We start from the raw sequence: 19724 nt of genomic DNA, 5'->3' as shown, positions 1-19724 counted from the left end.
AGATGACCGGTTCAACAACTTGCTGGAAGGTGACGCGAAACAAGCATGGAATGCTTTTCGCCTAGTTTCTACAAACTTCCTCGGAAATGTTAGGGCAGAAAACTATAAGGAACTAGTAGAAGACATGTTGATGAAGTATAAGAAACTTGGCTGCAATATGTCTCTAAAGATTCACTTCCTTCATTCCCATTTGGATTTCTTTCCTAGCAACTGTGGTATTGTTAGTGATGAACACGGCGAACGTTTTCATCAAGATATCGCAACAATGGAACAAAGATACCAGGGAAAATGGTCCACTACAATGCTGGCTGACTACTGCAGGACACTCCTCAGAGATGCTCCCGAACAGCTGTACAAGAGACAGGCGAAGAAATCTAAGATGTAGTCAATGACTTGATTTTTTATAGGTAGGCTATTACAGTTGACCTTTTACTATTGGAATGCATTTCGTTATGTAAACATTAATTTCTTGCAGATTACAAAAAAACTAGAGCCAATTTTGCAATTTGACTGTCATATTCGTGTTCAGCACATAAAAATTGATAAGAATTGACTAATTTTATTTCAGTAACATGACTTTTGTAAAAATTTGTTGTCCAGTGTAATTGCGATCGAGTTGTTTACAAGCGAGTTGGTTGAACACGGTATACAGATTGTGCAGCCTCAAGATAGATCTGAGATGGAAATAAATTTCTCTGTAATGTCAGACAATCTGGTCTCCACTGGTATGTTCTGGCATCACAATTTCTGCAAGATACTTCCACTGTAGTTCCATTTTCAATACGGATAAAAATTTAGTTCTTTTTCTTCATGTTTCTTAAATTCATATTTCTCCACCTCAAATTAGTATTTATATTCTGCGCTTTAGACAGTTACTAAAGCTGCCAGTTAATAAGTTGTGTGTTTGTATGTGCGCTCGCATGCATGTCTGTGTGTTCGCGCACTTTTAATTTTTGCGGGAAAATGATATGTTGCATATTTCATTTTTTTTTCAAGACCAATGCTCTTACCAGGTGATATACATTTAGAGTTGCCAAATATTTCACATAGTATCTATTGTGCAAACTTTATTTAATCTTTACGTACATTATCCACCACAGTACATATAGGCTGATTAATCAGGTATTCGATTTGGAGTGCCAATACTTTGCCTGTATAACAGTGCCTAACAAGTACGATGATGATCTGTGGATGAACACTTGTAGGTGGTACACGAAATAGGTGTGATTTTTATTAAGCTTGCAGTCAGGAAAATAGATATAATGTCATACAGCGAAACAGACAATTTAATTATGACCAAGGATTCATCGACGGGATATTACGAGACAACTGTACGACCAATTTTGGCGGAATTTGTTGGAGTGTGCTTGTTCGTTTTTATAGGCTGCATGTCATTACAGGACAACTCACAGACAACTGTCGCCTTAGCTCATGGACTGACAATCGCAGTGCTGATCATCGGGCTGGGAAGCATCAGGTTAGTAGGGACAAAAGCGGGCACAATCGCTTTCGTGAGCACAAGCACCACCTCACGCAAATATACAACTCACGTCCACGCACGGCTTGCATACATACACACTGACTGATATAGGAGTAGATTCGGGGGAGGGGACAAGCCAGAACGACGCAACCCACCACCCATCCCAAAAAAGAAAGATAAATGAACAAGAAAGCACCGGAACATGTCCCTATACGTTTTCGATACAGTTAAATGACTAAAATTATGCCATGGACACGCTTGAAATGCATGCGTTTCTGGAATTGTTACCGTTGGGCCCCGCCAAGGGTTACATATTCATTGATCCTCTACTAGTATTTATTAGTGGAATATGCATGCATGCACACACACGTACATCTACTCAAACTAAACATATATTAGTGGAAAGAACCAAAATCGCCCCACAGAAGTATAAATGTTTGTTTCCTAAACTAAGAAGGTGACAATTATCCAAAATTACTTTAAACCAGTATTACCAAATTAACATGCACATTTAAACGGGATCATACGCATTTATCACTTTAAATTGGTTTAGAGGATTTGTGGAATTTAAATCCTTAGATTACCATATGATAAGCTATAAATAGCGGGCAGTATATTTGGTTTAGGAAGAAACCGGGAAAACGACAGGTAGAACCATTGACCGGCCCAAGGGAAGCAACTTCAAAACTTTCTGCCATACCCAGGTTGGTCTGAACGAGACAAACTCAGAGAGGGGAGATATCTGAGTGACCTGTATAGGCGATCGCCTTTGAACAGTCGATTACCAGGGGACCCTTATCACTTTTAAATGGCGATGCTTTTGAGATGCTTACAAATACTAAGACGAGTATTTAGCCACATGTTTATATGTTGTCGCATATTTCCAAGAGAATTAAAAATTGCAAAGAATTCTTCGTGGCAAACGTTGCAATTGACTTATTGTAAAATACCTATTCAGTACCGGGAAGCCTAGCATAGATATGATAAAGTCTCTCTCAAATAACTACCTATAAAACTCGCACGCAACCTTGCATCTAAAATTTCTGTATAATTCATTTAAGGGTAGCATTTGTCTTAACCTTTATCCGATTCTTAAAATAAAGCAGAAACATTCCTAAAAGAAAACAACATAAAATCTGAAAATAAAATGTATGAAATTTAAAGTTCCAGATAGTGAAAACTGACTTTCCACTTTGTCACTGAATCAATTTTTCCTGTTCATTAGGGTCAATAGCAGTACAAATATAAGAAATATAAGAGATTTTATTTTTAATAAAGATTAAACTGTCTCATATTTTCCAGTGGCGGCCATTTCAATCCGGCAGTGTCTCTGGGCGTCACCTTAGCGGGAGCCATCAATCCAGAACTTGCTATAGGCTACAGCATTGGTCAATTGCTGGGAGGTCTTCTTGGTGCAACGTTAGTAAGGGTAAGAGGAATTCCAGGGTGACCGAACAAAATGTCTATTTTATAAAACGAAAGAGCAGAGGGCTGATAAAATAACGACCAGCTTAAATTGAATGTGGGTTTTTAAATTATGCTAGCAGACGTCATGAAATTCCTAATATATGTAAAATGAATGTTTACATAGCAACTATTCCTTTCACCGCATATGACAAATTAACTGTTTTTCGTTGATTGTTAGTTATTACATTGAATCTTGAGATGATTTAGATTGTTGTTTGTGTGTGTGTTTGTGTGTGTGTGTGTGTGTGTGTACCTAACTTTGAGTTTCTATCTATGGTCGGTAAAAAGATACAGCTTTAGGCTATTTATATATTCCCTGTGGTTACATAAAGGGGAGCAAATATTATCTCTTTTCATCAGGTACATATTCTCTGTGGTTACATACTGGGGAGCAAATGTTATCTCTTTTCATCAGGTACAATTTTACTCTTTCGGCGATATTACTTTCCAGGATGGAATTGTTCCTATTGTTTATATTCAGTTGTTAAAAAAAAACAAAAAAAAAACTTTCAGGCAATGTTACCATCCTATGTCTATAAGAATATTAAAGGCGGTAATCATCATCTGGGTCCTGATATGACATCCAGCCAGGCTATCCTTGGGGAAACAATTCTTACTACTGCACTGGTGTTCACCTTCCTTATGAGCACCATCAACAGGAGAACCAAGTCTAACCTGGCACCACTTGCCATCGGGTTCGCAGTCGCTGTGGATATTATATCTGGGTGTGTATTAACTTCTTTTCTTCGTATTAGATCATCTGATATAGCAATAGTACTCAAGAGAATAAACTTATAGAGCTGAGGTTTAGGTCAAGGTGAAACAATTGGTCATTTCAATCAAATGTTTTCTTCAAACGCGTCTACAAGCTTATCAAACTTTCTAGAAAATGGTCATCTATAGTACAGTCAAAGGAGAGCATAGTAATTTGGGCGAGGCAAATAAGTTAACTAAAGAGCTACACTGTGATTATTGAAATACCCGAGGTCATTTTTCGTTGACAAACCAGCCTCACTCGAGACTATGGTGGATTCCTTCCAGCGGTCAGTGCGTTCGTAACCAATTTTCTTATCGAGTTCTTTACAAAAAGAAGAAAAAACTGTAAAACCCATTTTTGAGAATTCCTAATCATGGTTCAATTGTGTCACATCCTTATTCGTAAAATCTGTACAAAAGTTGTTTTAATTTTTCCAATCGTAGGGGTCTGACTACAGGAGCATCAATGAATCCCGCAAGAGCGCTGGGTCCGGCTATAGTTTCGTTTGATGTAATGACCGACTCATTTGACGACCTCTTTGTGTGGTGGGTGGGTCCGTTGCTTGGAGGACTTGTAGCTGGTCTTTTGTACAGGTGATATTTCCACCATGTTATCTTGTATCTTTGTGCCATCTTCGACGAGACTATACGTCTGAGATTAAGCGAGTCTTTCCAGTAGGCGAAAAGAGATCATATTTAATGTTATAGCATTTAAATACTAGATCATACACACAATGAAACCGCTTGACACAAATCATTTGAAAACTGAATATAGTGAGGAGTAACTTCGTCAATCGTAATAATTTTGTACGCCAATGAAACAGCCATTGAGGCAGAAACAACACATAACCCAAATAATCTATTCAATTTACTCGAGAAATATTGTGAACAATGGCAGAAACCCAAGAACTCGAGCTATGTTTAACTCAGTGCAAAGTTAAGTACATTATTCCTGTCAAATCATTTGCAGATCGAATCTTTTTGACACAATGATCAGATCGATAGGTTTTAACTTATGGTCAGCTGGGCATAAACAGAACTGATTACACGCCCCAATAACCATAAAGCGCTCGCCTTTACCGTTCACTGCCATCTCACCTCTCTCCACATCGGTTCTAGTCTCGGGCTTGGTTAATGATGGTATGTGCGAAAGCTGCCAGTATCGTCCCGCGGGTCGTAGTTCTTACCGGGATTTCCCGGGTTATCCTTCCACCACCGCCACCAACATGAAAAGAACAAGTTCGGCTGTTTTTTCTTTCTTTATTTCTACCAGTATTAAACCAAAAACGCTTATGTCATGGCCGGTAGCCTGTCTGTCTCTATTATACTACACCGTGTTAGCACGCTTAAATTATACTACACCGTGTTAGCACGCTTAAAGCTATCTTGGAATAGTAATGTCACAAAATAGCATACAATACCACTTTTCCTCCCTAGCTCTGCTTTTTCTATAAAATATATATCACATACTTTAACGAAAGTTAATGCCAAGATTGCAAAGGCCATTGCAGTCTTCGGCTGACTACACGCCAATGTCTGGAACAGAAGATGCATTAGTCTACATACGAAGCTGAAGGTATACAGAACGATAGCAGTCCCACGAAAGCCCGCGACATGCAAAGAAGCTGAATCACATCCACACAGCTTGCCTCAGACGACTCCTCAACATCAAATGGCAAGACAGGATTCCCGATATTGCGGTCCTTGCCCAAGCAGGCAGGCTCAATCTCCACAACGTCCTGATGCAGTCACAATTGTGACGGATAGGCTATGTAGCCCGCATGCCAGACCGTAGGCTTCCGAACAGACTCTTTTATGGCGAGCTAGAACAAGGAAAATCCTCCAAAGGAGGCCAGGAGAAACGCTGCAAGGACACATTGAAGAAGTCATTTAAGGATTTCGGCATATGCATAAGCACTGACACGTTGGAGCAGACTATTCTTGACCTGGGCTTGTGACGCTTCTCCATCGGAGAAGCGAGGACTGTCCCAGCAGAACAACGGAGCCAGGCCAGGAAGGCCTGAACCAATGACCCCACTGTCTGCGTTCCTGCCGTGCCCTGTCCACAATGCCATAGAACATTTCAGGGTCCAAGGGGTTTCAGTCACCTGCGCACCAACAGACCTGTCGTCTCCCTTCAAATATTGGATGACTAAAGTAGCCCTTATCGTCTCCACGGACGAACACACATACTTTCCCTAGCTGTGACGTTAAGTTTTCAACTAAAGTCATGGCTATGCTATCACTAATTATGATATATAACTGGTTCAAGTTTCATTAAAATACCTTCATCAGCTTTAAAGCTATCATCCCGAATATGCAAAGAATCACATAACTACAATTTTATTTTACCTTGTTGTGAACTAATGGCACAGGACCTGTGTATGGTATGGAACACAACATCTAGTTATGATACATACATGGACAGAGTTACATGAAATCTCTCAGGTTATCACTAAGCTATGTTTTACACACATACATGTCAACAGAAGGATGAAATGATAATGTGTTAACACAATATGCATAATTTAAGAAGGTTGTAAAACAAAATGCATCTTATGTCATATAATAATGTAACATGGCACCATACGTGTTCTGGGCTTGACCTTGCAAACTGACATAGAACATAGCATGCAACACAATATCTGTATCATACATGCATTGTTCCTAATATCGTAACAGCTTCAGAGTAATAACATAGATAAAAATAGAACATGGTATGTTATAAGCTCTATGTATCATACATTTCATTGTTCCTAATATCGTAACACCTTCAGAGTAATAACATAGATAAAAATAGAGCATGGTATGTTATGCACTCTGTATCATACATGCATTGTTCCTAATATCGTAACAGCTTCAGAGTAATAACTATGATAAAAACAATTGAACATTTTAACATTTAAGATAGAATTATGAAAGCGGTATATAAAACTTTGTCATATTATTATAGATATAAGCATAGTAAGTTTTAGTTTTCTAAATATGGGGTTTTAGTTCAAGACTTAGCAAGAAATACATGAATATTTGCATGTGATCACACGTTTGTGGCTAAGATGATAAATTTCGCAAAATGTCAATATGAAAAATGGTACAGTAATTAGGTAATATAACTTTTAATGGCTTTATGTTACAGACAAAACATCGCAAGAAAGTAACTGTGAGGTGACTATTACCTTAACTGGGATTTTCTTGATAGTTATACAAGACACGACATCCAAAATATTTTTTTCCATTACTTGAACTGATTTTGAATTACAGCCAACACACAAAAACTAACACTGATATCTGAAATTTGAATCATGGAACTGTGTTATGTGACATGACCTTAGGTCAAAATCATGGAACTGTGTTATGTGACATGACCTTAGGTCATGATAACATGACTACAAAATATTTTATCTTACTATCCTTGAAATATGCGAGTTAAAGGCTTGACACAAAACTAGATAATGTTGATCCTTGATAAAAATACCATGCAAATAAAAGATCCATTCAGATTTAGACATTAGCCTAATTAAACTACCTTGATGAAAATACCATGCAAATAAAAGATTCATTCAGATTTAGACACTAGCTTAATTAAACCACCTTGATGAAAATACCATGCAAATAAAAGATCCATTCAGATTTAGACATTAGCCAAATTAAACCACCTTGATGAAAATACCAAATAAAAGATCCATTCAGATTAAGACATTAGCTTAATTAAACCACCTTGATGAAAATACCATGCAAATAAAAGATCCATTCAGATTTAGACATTAGCTTAATTAAACTACCTTGATGAAAATACCATGCAAATAAAAGATCCATTCAGATTTAGACATTAGCCTAATTAAACCACCTTGATGAAAATACCATGCAAATAAAAGATTCATTCAGATTTAGACATTAGCCTAATTAAACTACCTTGATGAAAATACCATGCAAATAAAAGATCCATTCAGATTTAGACATTAGCCTAATTAAACCACCTTGATGAAAATACCATGCAAAATAAAAGATCCATTCAGATTTAGACATTAGCTTAATTAAACCACCTTGATGAAAATACCATGCAAATAAAAGATTCATTCAGATTTAGACATTAGCCTAATTAAACTACCTTGATGAAAATACCATGCAAAATAAAAGATCCATTCAGATTTAGACATTAGCTTAATTAAACCACCTTGATGAAAATACCATGCAAATAAAAGATTCATTCAGATTTAGACATTAGCTTAATTAAACCACCTTGATGAAAATACCATGCAAATAAAAGATCCATTCAGATTTAGACATTAGCCAAATTAAACCACCTTGATGAAAATACCAAATAAAAGATCCATTCAGTTTTAGACATTAGCTTAATTAAACCACCTTGATGAAAATACCATGCAAATAAAAGATCCATTCAGATTTAGACATTAGCCTAATTAAACCACCTTGATGAAAATACCATGCAAATAAAAGATTCATTCAGATTTAAACATTAGCCTAATTAAACTACCTTGATGAAAATACCATGCAAATAAAAGATCCATTCAGATTTAGACATTAGCCTAATTAAACTACCTTGATGAAAATACCATGCAAAATAAAAGATCCATTCAGATTTAGACATTAGCTTAATTAAACCACCTTGATGAAAATACCATGCAAATAAAAGATTCATTCAGATTTAGACATTAGCTTAATTAAACCATCTTGATGAAAATACCATGCAAATAAAAGATCCATTCAGATTTAGACATTAGCCAAATTAAACCACCTTGATGAAAATACCAAATAAAAGATCCATTCAGTTTTAGACATTAGCTTAATTAAACCACTTTGATGAAAATACCATGCAAATAAAAGATCCATTCAGATTTAGACATTAGCTTAATTAAACCACCTTGATGAAAATACCATGCAAATAAAAGATCCATTCAGATTTAGACATTAGCCTAATTAAACTACCTTGATGAAAATACCATGCAAATAAAAGATCCATTCAGATTTAGACATTAGCCTAATTAAACTACCTTGATGAAAATACCATGCAAATTAAAAGATCCATTCAGATTTAGACATTAGCTTAATTAAACCACCTTGATGAAAATACCATGCAAATAAAAGATCCATTCAGATTTAGACATTAGCCTAATTAAACTACCTTGATTGACTATAGAGTTACACTCCTAACATACAAAATGAGTAAACTTCACACATGACCTTGATCTTGTTTTTAGGACCATGCTATTGATACACATGATAGGTACATGATACACCATCAAGCTATGATTTTACAGGGAAAAACAATTTATTATTCTGGGTGACAGTTTGGAAACTCAAAAAATGATACCGACATGAAAAGTGAGAAATGACAAGTGACAACAAGTCATGGTGTACAGCTGTACCAAGTTTTATGTATATTACTTTGTTTAAAGGTTTGCCAGTTGCATCTCCAATCAAATATAATAATGTCCACATATGACCTTCAGATGAGAACAATGAAAGTGGCCTATTTACATCTTTGTCTTTCATATATTTGAAATCAAATTTTGATACCGCTACTTCAATCGAATTCAGAGTTACAAAGAGCACATCGAATGTAACCTAAATCTGTAAACTGAAACTTTAAGAACACATTCTCAAGTTAGGATGTGCAATTTTACAAAACATCATCTAGCCAATAGGTTAGTTTCAGAAAACCTTCCAAGCAGAATAAGTGGGAAGAGGTTTTACAAAAATACCACAAGATAAAGGTCACTGTTATTTACTGTAACTGAAATATCATGACTCTCAGTGGTAATTATGAAAAGAGTTACAACAATCTCAAATTACTGAGAATTATCTGTAATTCTCGACAAAGAAATGAGAAACACAGAACCAATTTACGTATATTTTTTTAATAAAATGATATAAGTAAAAACTACACACATTGCTGTATCAACACGAAATATGCTTTTATAACAACTATGAACATTAGAAGTTCTAGCTAAAACATTATTTTCCAACTGCCCTATTTATAAGATGTCCCAATTGTCTTGCAAGTTTTCATAAAATGTATATTTTCCATTTAAATGTCGCGACTATAGAAGGAATGGCTGTGGGGAACATACAATTAGTGAATGGGAAAAGGTAAACTACATTTAAAAAAACAATGCAGATGCGGCTGAATAGTATTATTATTGTTATTTCCCCCATTTTTATAATTGGAAAAAGACGGCTTTTATATTTGGTGGTTTTGTGTGAAACTGTGGGTTATTCCATGGTATTTGGGATAGCAGAGTTCATCGGATTACTAAGCATTTAAATATAAAAATGTTAGCAAGCAAGAAAACTGGATTTCTTCCTTTCAGATGATAACTTTAAGATACTGAAATATAATTAGTATTATGGTACTCGACACCAACAATGTTTTACATGAAAATATTCATACAAAACATCACCTTTCTCTTTCCAAGAACATCCATTTCAATTTATTGTGTGAATAGACACTAAACCCATTTTTAGGAAACACTTTAGGTAAAGTATAGATTAATCAGAATACAATTATACATAGAATCCCTTAAAATAATCGTTTTAAAAGTCCTGTATGTGATGTGATACCTGAAAAAGGACAATGAATAAGGAATATAAACTAACAAAATGGTAAAGTATGATACACTACTGAATGTATCTGCAGTCCATGCAATTCACAGCAAGGAAATGTTGAGTGACCCAACTGAATTGTGATTAATATCAACAGTTCTCTGAATTAAGCACTATCAGTGACATTAGAAACGATTTCTGGTTATGCAGATAGCATGCATTGCAGTCATGCACTCAATTAAAGATCGCCATGATGAACGTATATTTATGCTTCCACTCTCCACGTTAATTTCCAGTAACGATACCTTCATTATATTGAATGCATATCCATCCTTCATCAACTAATTAAAATTATCACTGTGGTTTAAATGTGCTGCAAGCATCGATTGGGAATTATACCATCTAGAGCAATAATAATTCAGTGTTTGTATAATAGTTTTTGAAATAACCGTTCATTCTCTCATATCAATTTACCTAAAGTCTATTCCCATACGATTAGAGGCGTCTAGCTCCATAATATTGTATCTTTCGTACTGTCTTCTATTACTTCGTTTTCAGTCTTCTTGATCAAGCTAATCCTGTCTGTACAGGGGAATTTTCCAAACATCATATTTCTTCTCCTTGGTTGTGTGTCTTAGTTAATATAAATGTTTGCATGGAATCATGTGTTTCTACGGTAACATACCGTGGTTCGAATATATAAACATTATTCATGTGTGCAGGTTATAGAATACAAAACGGCTGCCGCATTTCTTCAAATCTGGAAGTTTGACTTACATTATCTCTGCCAGTCAAAATGTTTGACGTGCACTTTATGGAACAGAAAGGTGTGCTTTTGCAAGGACAACATTCCTTTTGAGTTTCCTGGAATTTTATATTTTGTGCATTATTCAAGCATTTCATCAGCTATACGCTTAGTACCTAACCGAGAAGGACTGCCGGTTACTGATGCACCAGAATCATTCTCGCTTGAGTCAGACGAGGAAGAGGAAGAGGATGAAACTTCTAGTCCTGAACCATCAATGTCACATGACCCACTTTTTCTCCCATCCTCCTCTGAACCACACCTCATAACACAAGGTGAACTGAATGACCTAGTCAGTAATTTGGAACTATCCAAGAGTAAGGCAGAGCAGTTGGGCTCCAGACTACATCAGTTGAATCTCCTGGCAGGTAATGTTAGGGGTTTCCACGTTCCGTTACCGTCAAAAGGATCTTGTCACATTCTAATTCATGGAAGGTGATCTTTTAGCCTGCAACAACATGGATGGTCTGCCGGCAGTTCTCAACATCGTTCATGATCCAGATGAGTAGCGCCTGTTCGTTGATTCATCGAAGACAAGTCTTAAATCTGTTTTGCTGCATAATGGCAGTGTTTTGCCATCAATTCCAGTTGGTCATGCAGTCCATAACATCAGTGGCAGCTTTGTGACGATTTGAAGGTTCTTGCTCACTTTCTTGATCTTAAGACTGGATAGACAAAGTACTGCTGTTTTCTCTGCGAACTGGATAGTCGTGTGAGAGATTCCCACTTCATCAAGAGAGATAGGCCCCTCCGGCAGTCATTACAGCCTGGGAAGAAAAGTGTTCAGCATCCACCATTTGTTGAATCAAGGAAGATTTTGTTACCACCCTTGCACATCAAGGTGGGTCTGATGAAGAACTTTGTCACGCCATGGACAAAACACAAGCAGTTTTCAATTACCTCCATGGTCAATTTCCTAAGTTAAGTGAAGCTAAGATAAAGGAAGGTGTCTTTGTTGGTCCTCAGATTCGTGAACCATGCACTGTACGGCAAGGAAAAAACGGCATGGAAAGAACGCCTTCCAGTTAGTGGCAACACATTTTCTTGGAAACAATAAGGCAGACAAATGCAGGGAGTTGGTCGAAAAACGCATCAATACATACAAACGCCTTGGTTGTATCATGTCCTTAAAGATACATGTTTGCACTCTCATCTGAATTTTTTCCACCGAACTAGGGAACAGTGAGCGACGAGCACGGCGAGCGATTTCACCAGGGCATTGCAACAATGGAAAAACGCTATCAGGGCAAACGGAGCCCATCAGTGCTCGGAGCTTATTGCTGGACAGTGACAAGAGATGTTCCATTTAATGAATTCAAGAGACAAGCCAAAAAGCAAACAGTAGAAACTGAATAAGAACTAAACTATATAATTATATATACATAATAGGTTTTTGCCGTTTGTGTCATAATAAATTGTATTTATATAACAATTTTGCTGATTTTTAAATTGTGCATAAACAGGACAAGTGAAATATTATGACGTAAAGCAACCACGATCACATGAAAAGACCTTGGTTTACAATTTATGATTAAAAGTCTACTATCTACACAATATACATAGACATAAAATGTTAAAACTTAAATATCTTGGAAAGAGTAGTCAATCAGTTGTTTGAATTGTCATATTTGAATTCAGGACACCAAAATCCATAATAAATAGCACATTTTATCTCTGAAGCAGACGACTTCTAAAAAATTATAGACCAGTGTAATATATGTTCCTTTTGTAGATATAATTAGTGTTATCTTTGCCGCAGTTACCTTCTGTTTGGATCTGCTGTGCTGACTTTTTTGCAGGCTTTACTACATTTTAGATTTGTAATTCTTTTACGGATTCCCTATTTCTGAATAATATATTTTCGTTATGATAAAAAAAGACGGGCTTTCGAGAAATGGAATGGATCTGATACATCAATCAAGCCAGTCACAGCTAAATCGAGGAGTGATGGTGAACATTAGTTTTCAGCATTCCATATATTTTCACACTTCATTTTCTGTTTTTATAGATTGCTGTTTGCCAGTTCGGATCAGAGATGGATAACAGGAGACCGTCTTTGTATTAAAAAAATCCTAACTGATATAGAGTACATCATGTCATGATGATTTTTAAAATATAAGTGATTTATTAATTTAATAAAAAATTATTACTTTGGACAAATAGTCAATGTAGCCAATCTTTTCGGAGGTAAATGTAGTAACGATTTGCCTTTACCATGTTAACATGTTAGATTTAGTTCAGTAAAGATATATCCTCTAGTTTGTATCTGGTGTCTTTTACACTATCAATCTATGCTTTGCTGTGCAAAAAAAAAATGCTAATATTTTATAATGAATTTACAATGATTTCCGACTTTTTGCCATATTACCGGTCGCAAGGGACAAATCTATCTATTATAAGACAGTTTTAGAATCTTTGTGCTACCTGTATTAAGTTCAGTCCTCTATAGTTTTTTTAATTTATTTGTCCATTAACACATGCATCACTGCAACAGTTTTGTGAAGAATATGTAGACTAGTTCATCTGAAAACTTTGCACGAATATTTGTGAACTTGGTAACTTTGATACACATATAACCTCAGAAAGAATGCAGTGAGTAATTTAAAACGTAACATTTCACTTAATCGGAATTAAAATTACTGTGGTCTGCTGCGTGAAATAAATAATTTACATATACATCGTTATTTCTTGCAAGAGGATAATTGAAGTCCTCGTTGATGTCCCCCTCCTTCCTTTCCTTTTATCTTGGGCACATTAACTTGGAGTCTCAAGCCAAGAAGCAGACTTGTATTGTGCGATTTTATAGCCATCTTTTACTTTGACCAAAACACTAATCAGTTGCAAACAATCAAGCTTTTATTCTTACATTATGAAATATTATTTTAACTGGCTTTGCTCGTGAAAAATGGTACCAGCAAATGTATTATTATATCGGAATGATACTTGCTGTTTGCGTCAAGAACTTTTTTTTATTAGTTCATTTTGATATAGAATAATCAAGATCAGGTCAGGTTGGTTAACATGGTGTGGGCGATTATGGCGCGAATTTGAAGTTTTACACTACATTGTTGTAACCGCGAGGAACTTCTTGCTGTTAGACAAATCAGGAAATCCCATAAGAAATGGCTGACCGCGGTATAGATTTTTTTTCTCACCTGTGGCAGCAAATAATTATTCTTTACTCCAAAATATAATATAATTGGATTCAAGCTGCAGTCATACACAATTGAATGTCTTCTTTACTTCTCAAACGAAACAAAGGTTTTGGATGAGTTGAGTACACTCTACTTACTTAATACACACATTCTACACTCTACCTACAAGAAAATTTCAGTGCAAATTTCATAGAGTAAAGGTATTTAAATACATTAAAATGTATTTAGAAATTTCTTTAATTTACAGTACTTTCAAACTTTTTATGTTTTCATTTAATGCAAACAATTATTGATGATTGAACTTAAAGATGATAATGTAAGTATTTGTTTTAGGAAAATGAAGATTATGTTTCTTTCTAACATATGCTAGATTTTTAATATTAGGCTGAGTCGAGTATGAGCTTGTTCTCCAAACTCGAGTCTAGACATCATTTTTGAGTTTTTACTTCCTTTGAGATCTCGAAAAATTTGGAGTCAAGATTCTGGCTCAAAACTAGAGTTTGTGATTAAAAAATATCGAGTCTGGTTAGAAGTAAACTCTAGACTGAAGCAAATATGGCAGCCATGAGTAGTGAATGGGGACACCCAAGGGACAAGGGGACTTTAATGTTAAATAGGGGTATATCCACTCTGGGGACAATGGAAATTTAACATGGGAAGCAATATCTACTCTGGGAACAATGGAAATTTAACATGGGAAAAAAAAGACATCCCCTCTGGGGACAAGAGAATTTAACCTGGGAGAAAGGAAATATCCACTCTAGGGACAAATGCATTGGAACAATGGGAGAAAAAAATATCCATTCTAGGGACAAAGGCAATTGAACATGGCATTTTTTTTTTTTTTAAATTAAAAAATAAAAAATAAAAAAGGGGTAGGCAATGGAAAGTCAATCTCTTTTCGAGAAATGTGGGTGGCCCTGAAAAGGGCCTTTGGATTTATGTTAATATGCCCTTAACATAAAGGGCATTTGCGGCATCTTCTTGTCCTCAAGCTGCGTCTTACTCGAGGGCCATAAATCAGTATCCTCTTGAGGCAACCTTGTCTCTCCACGTACACTCTTTGTATCCACAGACTGGTGTCTGACTTGTGGACAACGGTCCACTTGGATCGGACATACATGAGCATGTCCGTCCTAAACATCACTGAAGACACAAGGGTGAATGAGTCGACTGTGGTCCACATCTTGAGGCGACGAGAACAGGTGAATCAATGCAGTGAACTGCGCTTATTTATAGGTAGAGGAAGGATTGAAATGGATTGAGTTCATTCACCAATCCAAACACCCGTGACAAAATTCAGTCAGTCCGCATTCAATCCGAAGAGAACAGTCTGTGACGTCACGTGGTCTATATAGATTCGCTAGCGCCTGTGTGCAGTCAATCTATGCGACAGTGATTCAACATGACGGAAACTCAGAAAACGATTCATTGGGGTGCACCAGCAGGGGAGACCGCCCAAGGGAACCCGGACTTACTTTCAGAAGAGGTAAATTGGGATTTAGTGGATTTTCTTACCTAGCAAGACTTTGTACCGGAAACTTCGTCACCTTCATTAACGCAATTGGAGAATTTTAGACAGAGACAGAAAGAAGATTGGAGAAATTTACACAACGACAAAAGGAAGCGGAACAAGCTTCTCTCCTACAGCAACAGCAGCAAGAAGAAGAGGTAAGAAAAAAACAACAAGAAGAAGAAGTAGCAGCAAAGAAACAAGAGGGTGAAATCAAACGGTCACGGTACTGTTGGACATTTTAGCGGAGTTAAGAAGTCTGAAACAAATGTATCAGACTTCTTTATTACGACCGAAGAGAATACGACCTTCCCGAGCTAAACACGTCAACCCTGTGACTAAGCCTACCGTACCACCCTTAGTGATTTCAACCAAATCATCATCATCATCAACAGTACGCAGTCCAGAAGTAGGCCTTGGCCGTGGCAAAGGCTTAAGGCAGTTAAAGTTGATTGCTTAAACTCACCCCTACACCAAAAAAGGCCCTTTTCAGGGCCACCCACGTCTCTCGAAAAGAGATAGCCTTTCAATTTGCCAATAACTCAAAAATCAACAAAAAAAAAACATTTTACCCCTATAGTACGTGTATATGAGTGCGTGAGTGTAGCTTCTTATTTCAAATCAAAACTCAAAGACACTTACCTTATATAATTAATGTATTCTTTTATGAATAGTTACAATCCAATTCACAATTCGCAACAGAGCATTGTAAAAAGTTCATACACTTCTTCTGTCTCATTGTTTAGTCTCTCTGGTTTTTCAATTTCTTCACCGTCACACGCTTTTCCTCTTCTTCCTCCTCACTTTCTTCCCTTCTTCTTTTCTTCTCCTGTTTCTTTTTCTTTGCCTCTTGTAAATAGAATTGTCTTCTTTCTTCCTCTTCTTCCTCTGAAGAATCCCTCTCTTCTTCCTCTGAAGAATCTCTCTCTTCTTCTGACTCTTTTTGTTTCTTTTTTTGGGCAATCTGGAGACCAATGTCCTTTTTCTTGACAATAATAACAGGTATCTTGACTTTTGTCTTTTCTAGCCCCTTTTTGTTCTTTTCTGACGGTCTGGACACTCTGAAGACCAATGCCCTTTCTTCTGACAGATATAGCAAGTATCTTGACTTTTATCTCGAAAGGAAGGAGAGTAGTCCGTCGGCTGGTCTGAAGAGAATTTTCTAATGACCCCTCGCAAAGCTCTGATGAAACGTTCGATTTGGCTAGTCTCTTCCATCGTTGTGCTCAGTTTGAGAGTGAAATGAATAGTAAAAGGACAAGACACACACCCTTTTATATACTCTGGTTTGCCATGACTATAAATTAGTCTATGGTGTTTAAACTTGAGTCATTTGACCTTTTGCACATAAGATGAAACGATCCTATTCATTCCAGAAGAAAGACGAAGAAAGTAACAGACAGAAACGTGATCTATCGCCTCGTACCAGAGCTGAAGTCTTGGCACAAATTCATGACAGTGATTATGAAGAGGACATGAGTGAACCAGAATCCGAACCCTCTAAACAAAGTTCACCACCCTTAGTCAACCCTGAAAAGTACTATTCCATTCGAGAGACGGAAAAGCGCTCCTCTAGAAAATTTAGAACCACGGCTTACACCTACACACTGAAGTTTCAAGATTTCAAGTCCGACGTACCATTGGAGAAAGCAGAAGGGTTTATCACCGAGATGTGGGATTCTTTGCTCACCGCACTCAAGCGACAATGTCAACCCAAAGAAGACGATCGCTTGACACTATCCATAGATCACGACAGCTTGAAATCCCGTTTGGATCGAGTTTAGCAGACCCGCAGAACTAACCCCTTCCAAAGTCATGGACAAGATTCAACACGTACAACAATCTAATGACCAGTTTGACATCACCGATGGAAAAGCCACACTGAAAATGGCCCACGTCTCTCCTCCTCAAGGGATTAGACGCAAAAAGGTCTTATTGGTGGACGACCTTCGCAACACCAAAACAAGTCTCGTCCGAATTAACAACCCTCAAGACCAGATGTGTTTAGCCCGTGCCATCGTGGTGGGACGAACCTATGCCAACAAAAACGACACGGTAGAATGGAAAAGAGCCTGGGAGGCTATTCGAAAATCGGACCGAGCCAAACAACGAAGTGAAGCAGAACTCATGTTACGACAAGCCGACTTGCCCAAAGACAAACCCTGTGGCATTCCTGAGATGGAAAAATTGCAAGATGCCCTAGCTCCACGCTACACCTTGAAAGTGTACCCTCAAGAAGTGCGCGGGTCTCTGTTGTTTCGAGGGAAAGACTTTAAGGACGGAAAATACATTCACCTTTATCATCACGATGACCATTTCGATACCATTACCAGTATCACTCGATTCCTGGGATACAAATATTACTGTGAGAAATGTGACCGTGGTTATAATAATCGAGAGCAACACAAACATTGTGGATCGAAATGCCCAGGATGTTTGGCCTCTCCACCCTGTCTCAGCGAAGGGCAAGAAAGAGTACATTGTCCTGCTTGTCTGCGTACGTTTGTCAGCCCTGCCTGTTACCAACAACATCTGAAGACGCAAGGTTCACAGCAGAAATGTGCTTGTCAACTCCTGAGATTGTGCCCTACGTGTGGACACGGCCTACGTACCAATAGTGCCAAGGCACACGTATGTTCAGGAAAGAAAAAATGTCACATTTGTCACCACATCGTGGACTTGGAACACGAATGCTACGTGCAAAAATACCAATCCCCACCAGAGAAAGAGGACGGTCACAAGAAGAAAGGCAATTTCATCTTTTTTGATTTCGAATGCATGCAAGAGACCAGCATTCACATTCCTAATTTTTGCGTGGCTCATCGAGCGTGCGAGAAGTGCATTCATGAACCTATCTTCAGTCATTGCCCTCACTGCAGCAAGATTCCTGGAGGACGTGAAAAAATCTTTCGAGGACCGAATACGCTAGCCGATTTTGCCCAATGGGTCTTAGACCCCATCGACAAGACGTGGAGTCAAGAGGACATCGAACGTTACGGAGATTGTCATCGCCATGCCACGGTGATGGCTCACAATTTCTCCGGATACGATGGACAGTTTCTTCTCAGATACTATACGGAACATGGCACCGAACGTCCTAAAGTCACTTTGAACGGAGCAAATGGGACAAATGGGACAAGTGCAGTTTAAAGATTCGATGAGTTACTTGGCCATGCCTTTGAGTCGAATGCCTAAAATGTTTGGAATGACAGAAATGGCTAAAATGTACTTTCCACACTTTTTCAATACGGAAGCCAATCAACACGCCGTTCTACCCCATTTACCTGAGGCTCACTATTACGACCCCGACAACATGCGTACCGAACAATGAGAAGCTTTCTACGCTTGGTACCAGGCTCATGCCTCCGACCCCTTCGACTTTCAGGAAGAAATGTTAAAGTATTGTCGTTCCGACGTGGACATTTTACGGCGTTGCTGTGAAAAATTTCGAAAACTGTTCATGGAACACGGAGGGGTCGATCCTTTGAAAGAAGCTTGCACCATTGCCAAAGCGTGTTCCTTAGTGTATCGACAACGATTCATGCCTGAAAACACCGTGGCTGTCATCAGTCCTCAATCGACCCACTATGTCAAACGTCAATACTCGGTTCAAGCCCTATGCTGGTTACATTACTTGTGCGACAAGGAAGACAAATGAAATCAGCATGCCCGTAACGGAGGAGGCGAAAAGACCATCTGAACGCATTCGGTCGATGGCTGAGACTTAGAAAACCCCAAGATCGTGTACGAGTTTAACGGTTGCTTATTTCACGGATTCCCGGTCTGTTACCCTGACCGTGGCACTAAAAATCAGTTTTTACAACGAACCATGGAAGACCCGTACCAGGACAGGGCGCCTAAAGTTAGAACAGCAAGGATACCAAGTGGTGGAAATGTGGGAACACGAGTACGATCACCGTTTGAAAACCGATCCCGAGTTTAAACGTGTCGTGGAAAGTTACAAGCTGATGGATCCCCTGAACC

At 37.8% G+C, this 19724-nt stretch overlaps 1 protein-coding gene across 2 annotated transcripts; it reads left to right on the top strand.

Annotated features, from left to right (window-relative positions):
• The first annotated feature begins 1131 nt into the window (after window positions 1-1131).
• Window positions 1132-13645, top strand: LOC149806173 (aquaporin-8-like). 2 transcript variants are annotated; one of them, XM_089937425.1, is made up of 5 exons: window positions 1132-1477; window positions 2783-2909; window positions 3461-3672; window positions 4148-4297; window positions 13081-13642. In XM_089937425.1, exons 1-5 carry the CDS (start codon window positions 1263-1265, stop codon window positions 13172-13174), a joined length of 798 nt encoding a protein of 265 aa, XP_089793551.1. In that variant the 5' UTR covers window positions 1132-1262; the 3' UTR covers window positions 13175-13642. The 2 variants fall into 2 exon arrangements, with proteins under 2 accessions (XP_089793551.1, XP_089793560.1); XM_089937434.1 differs by lacking the exon at window positions 4148-4297 and having other exon boundaries at window positions 13081-13645.
• The last annotated feature ends 6079 nt before the right edge of the window (window positions 13646-19724 follow it).

The sequence above is a fragment of the Sinohyriopsis cumingii genome, chromosome 2 (genome assembly GCF_028554795.1).
Source record: "Sinohyriopsis cumingii isolate HCF-2022 chromosome 2, ASM2855479v2, whole genome shotgun sequence".
Lineage (NCBI taxonomy): Eukaryota > Metazoa > Mollusca > Bivalvia > Unionida > Unionidae > Sinohyriopsis > Sinohyriopsis cumingii.
Note: the sequence above shows the minus strand (reverse complement) of the source record. Positions and strands in the feature narration are given on the sequence as shown.

Bases quoted from the DNA above. Each gene is read 5' to 3' on its own strand.
- LOC149806173 (XM_089937425.1), top strand. From the start codon at position 1,263: ATGTCATACAGCGAAACAGACAATTTAATTATGACCAAGGATTCATCG. The intron at 2,910-3,460 runs GTAAGAGGAATT...AAAAACTTTCAG, and splicing joins TTGGTGCAACGTTAGTAAGG to GCAATGTTACCATCCTATGT. The intron at 4,298-13,080 runs GTGATATTTCCA...CTGTTTTTATAG, and splicing joins GTAGCTGGTCTTTTGTACAG to ATTGCTGTTTGCCAGTTCGG.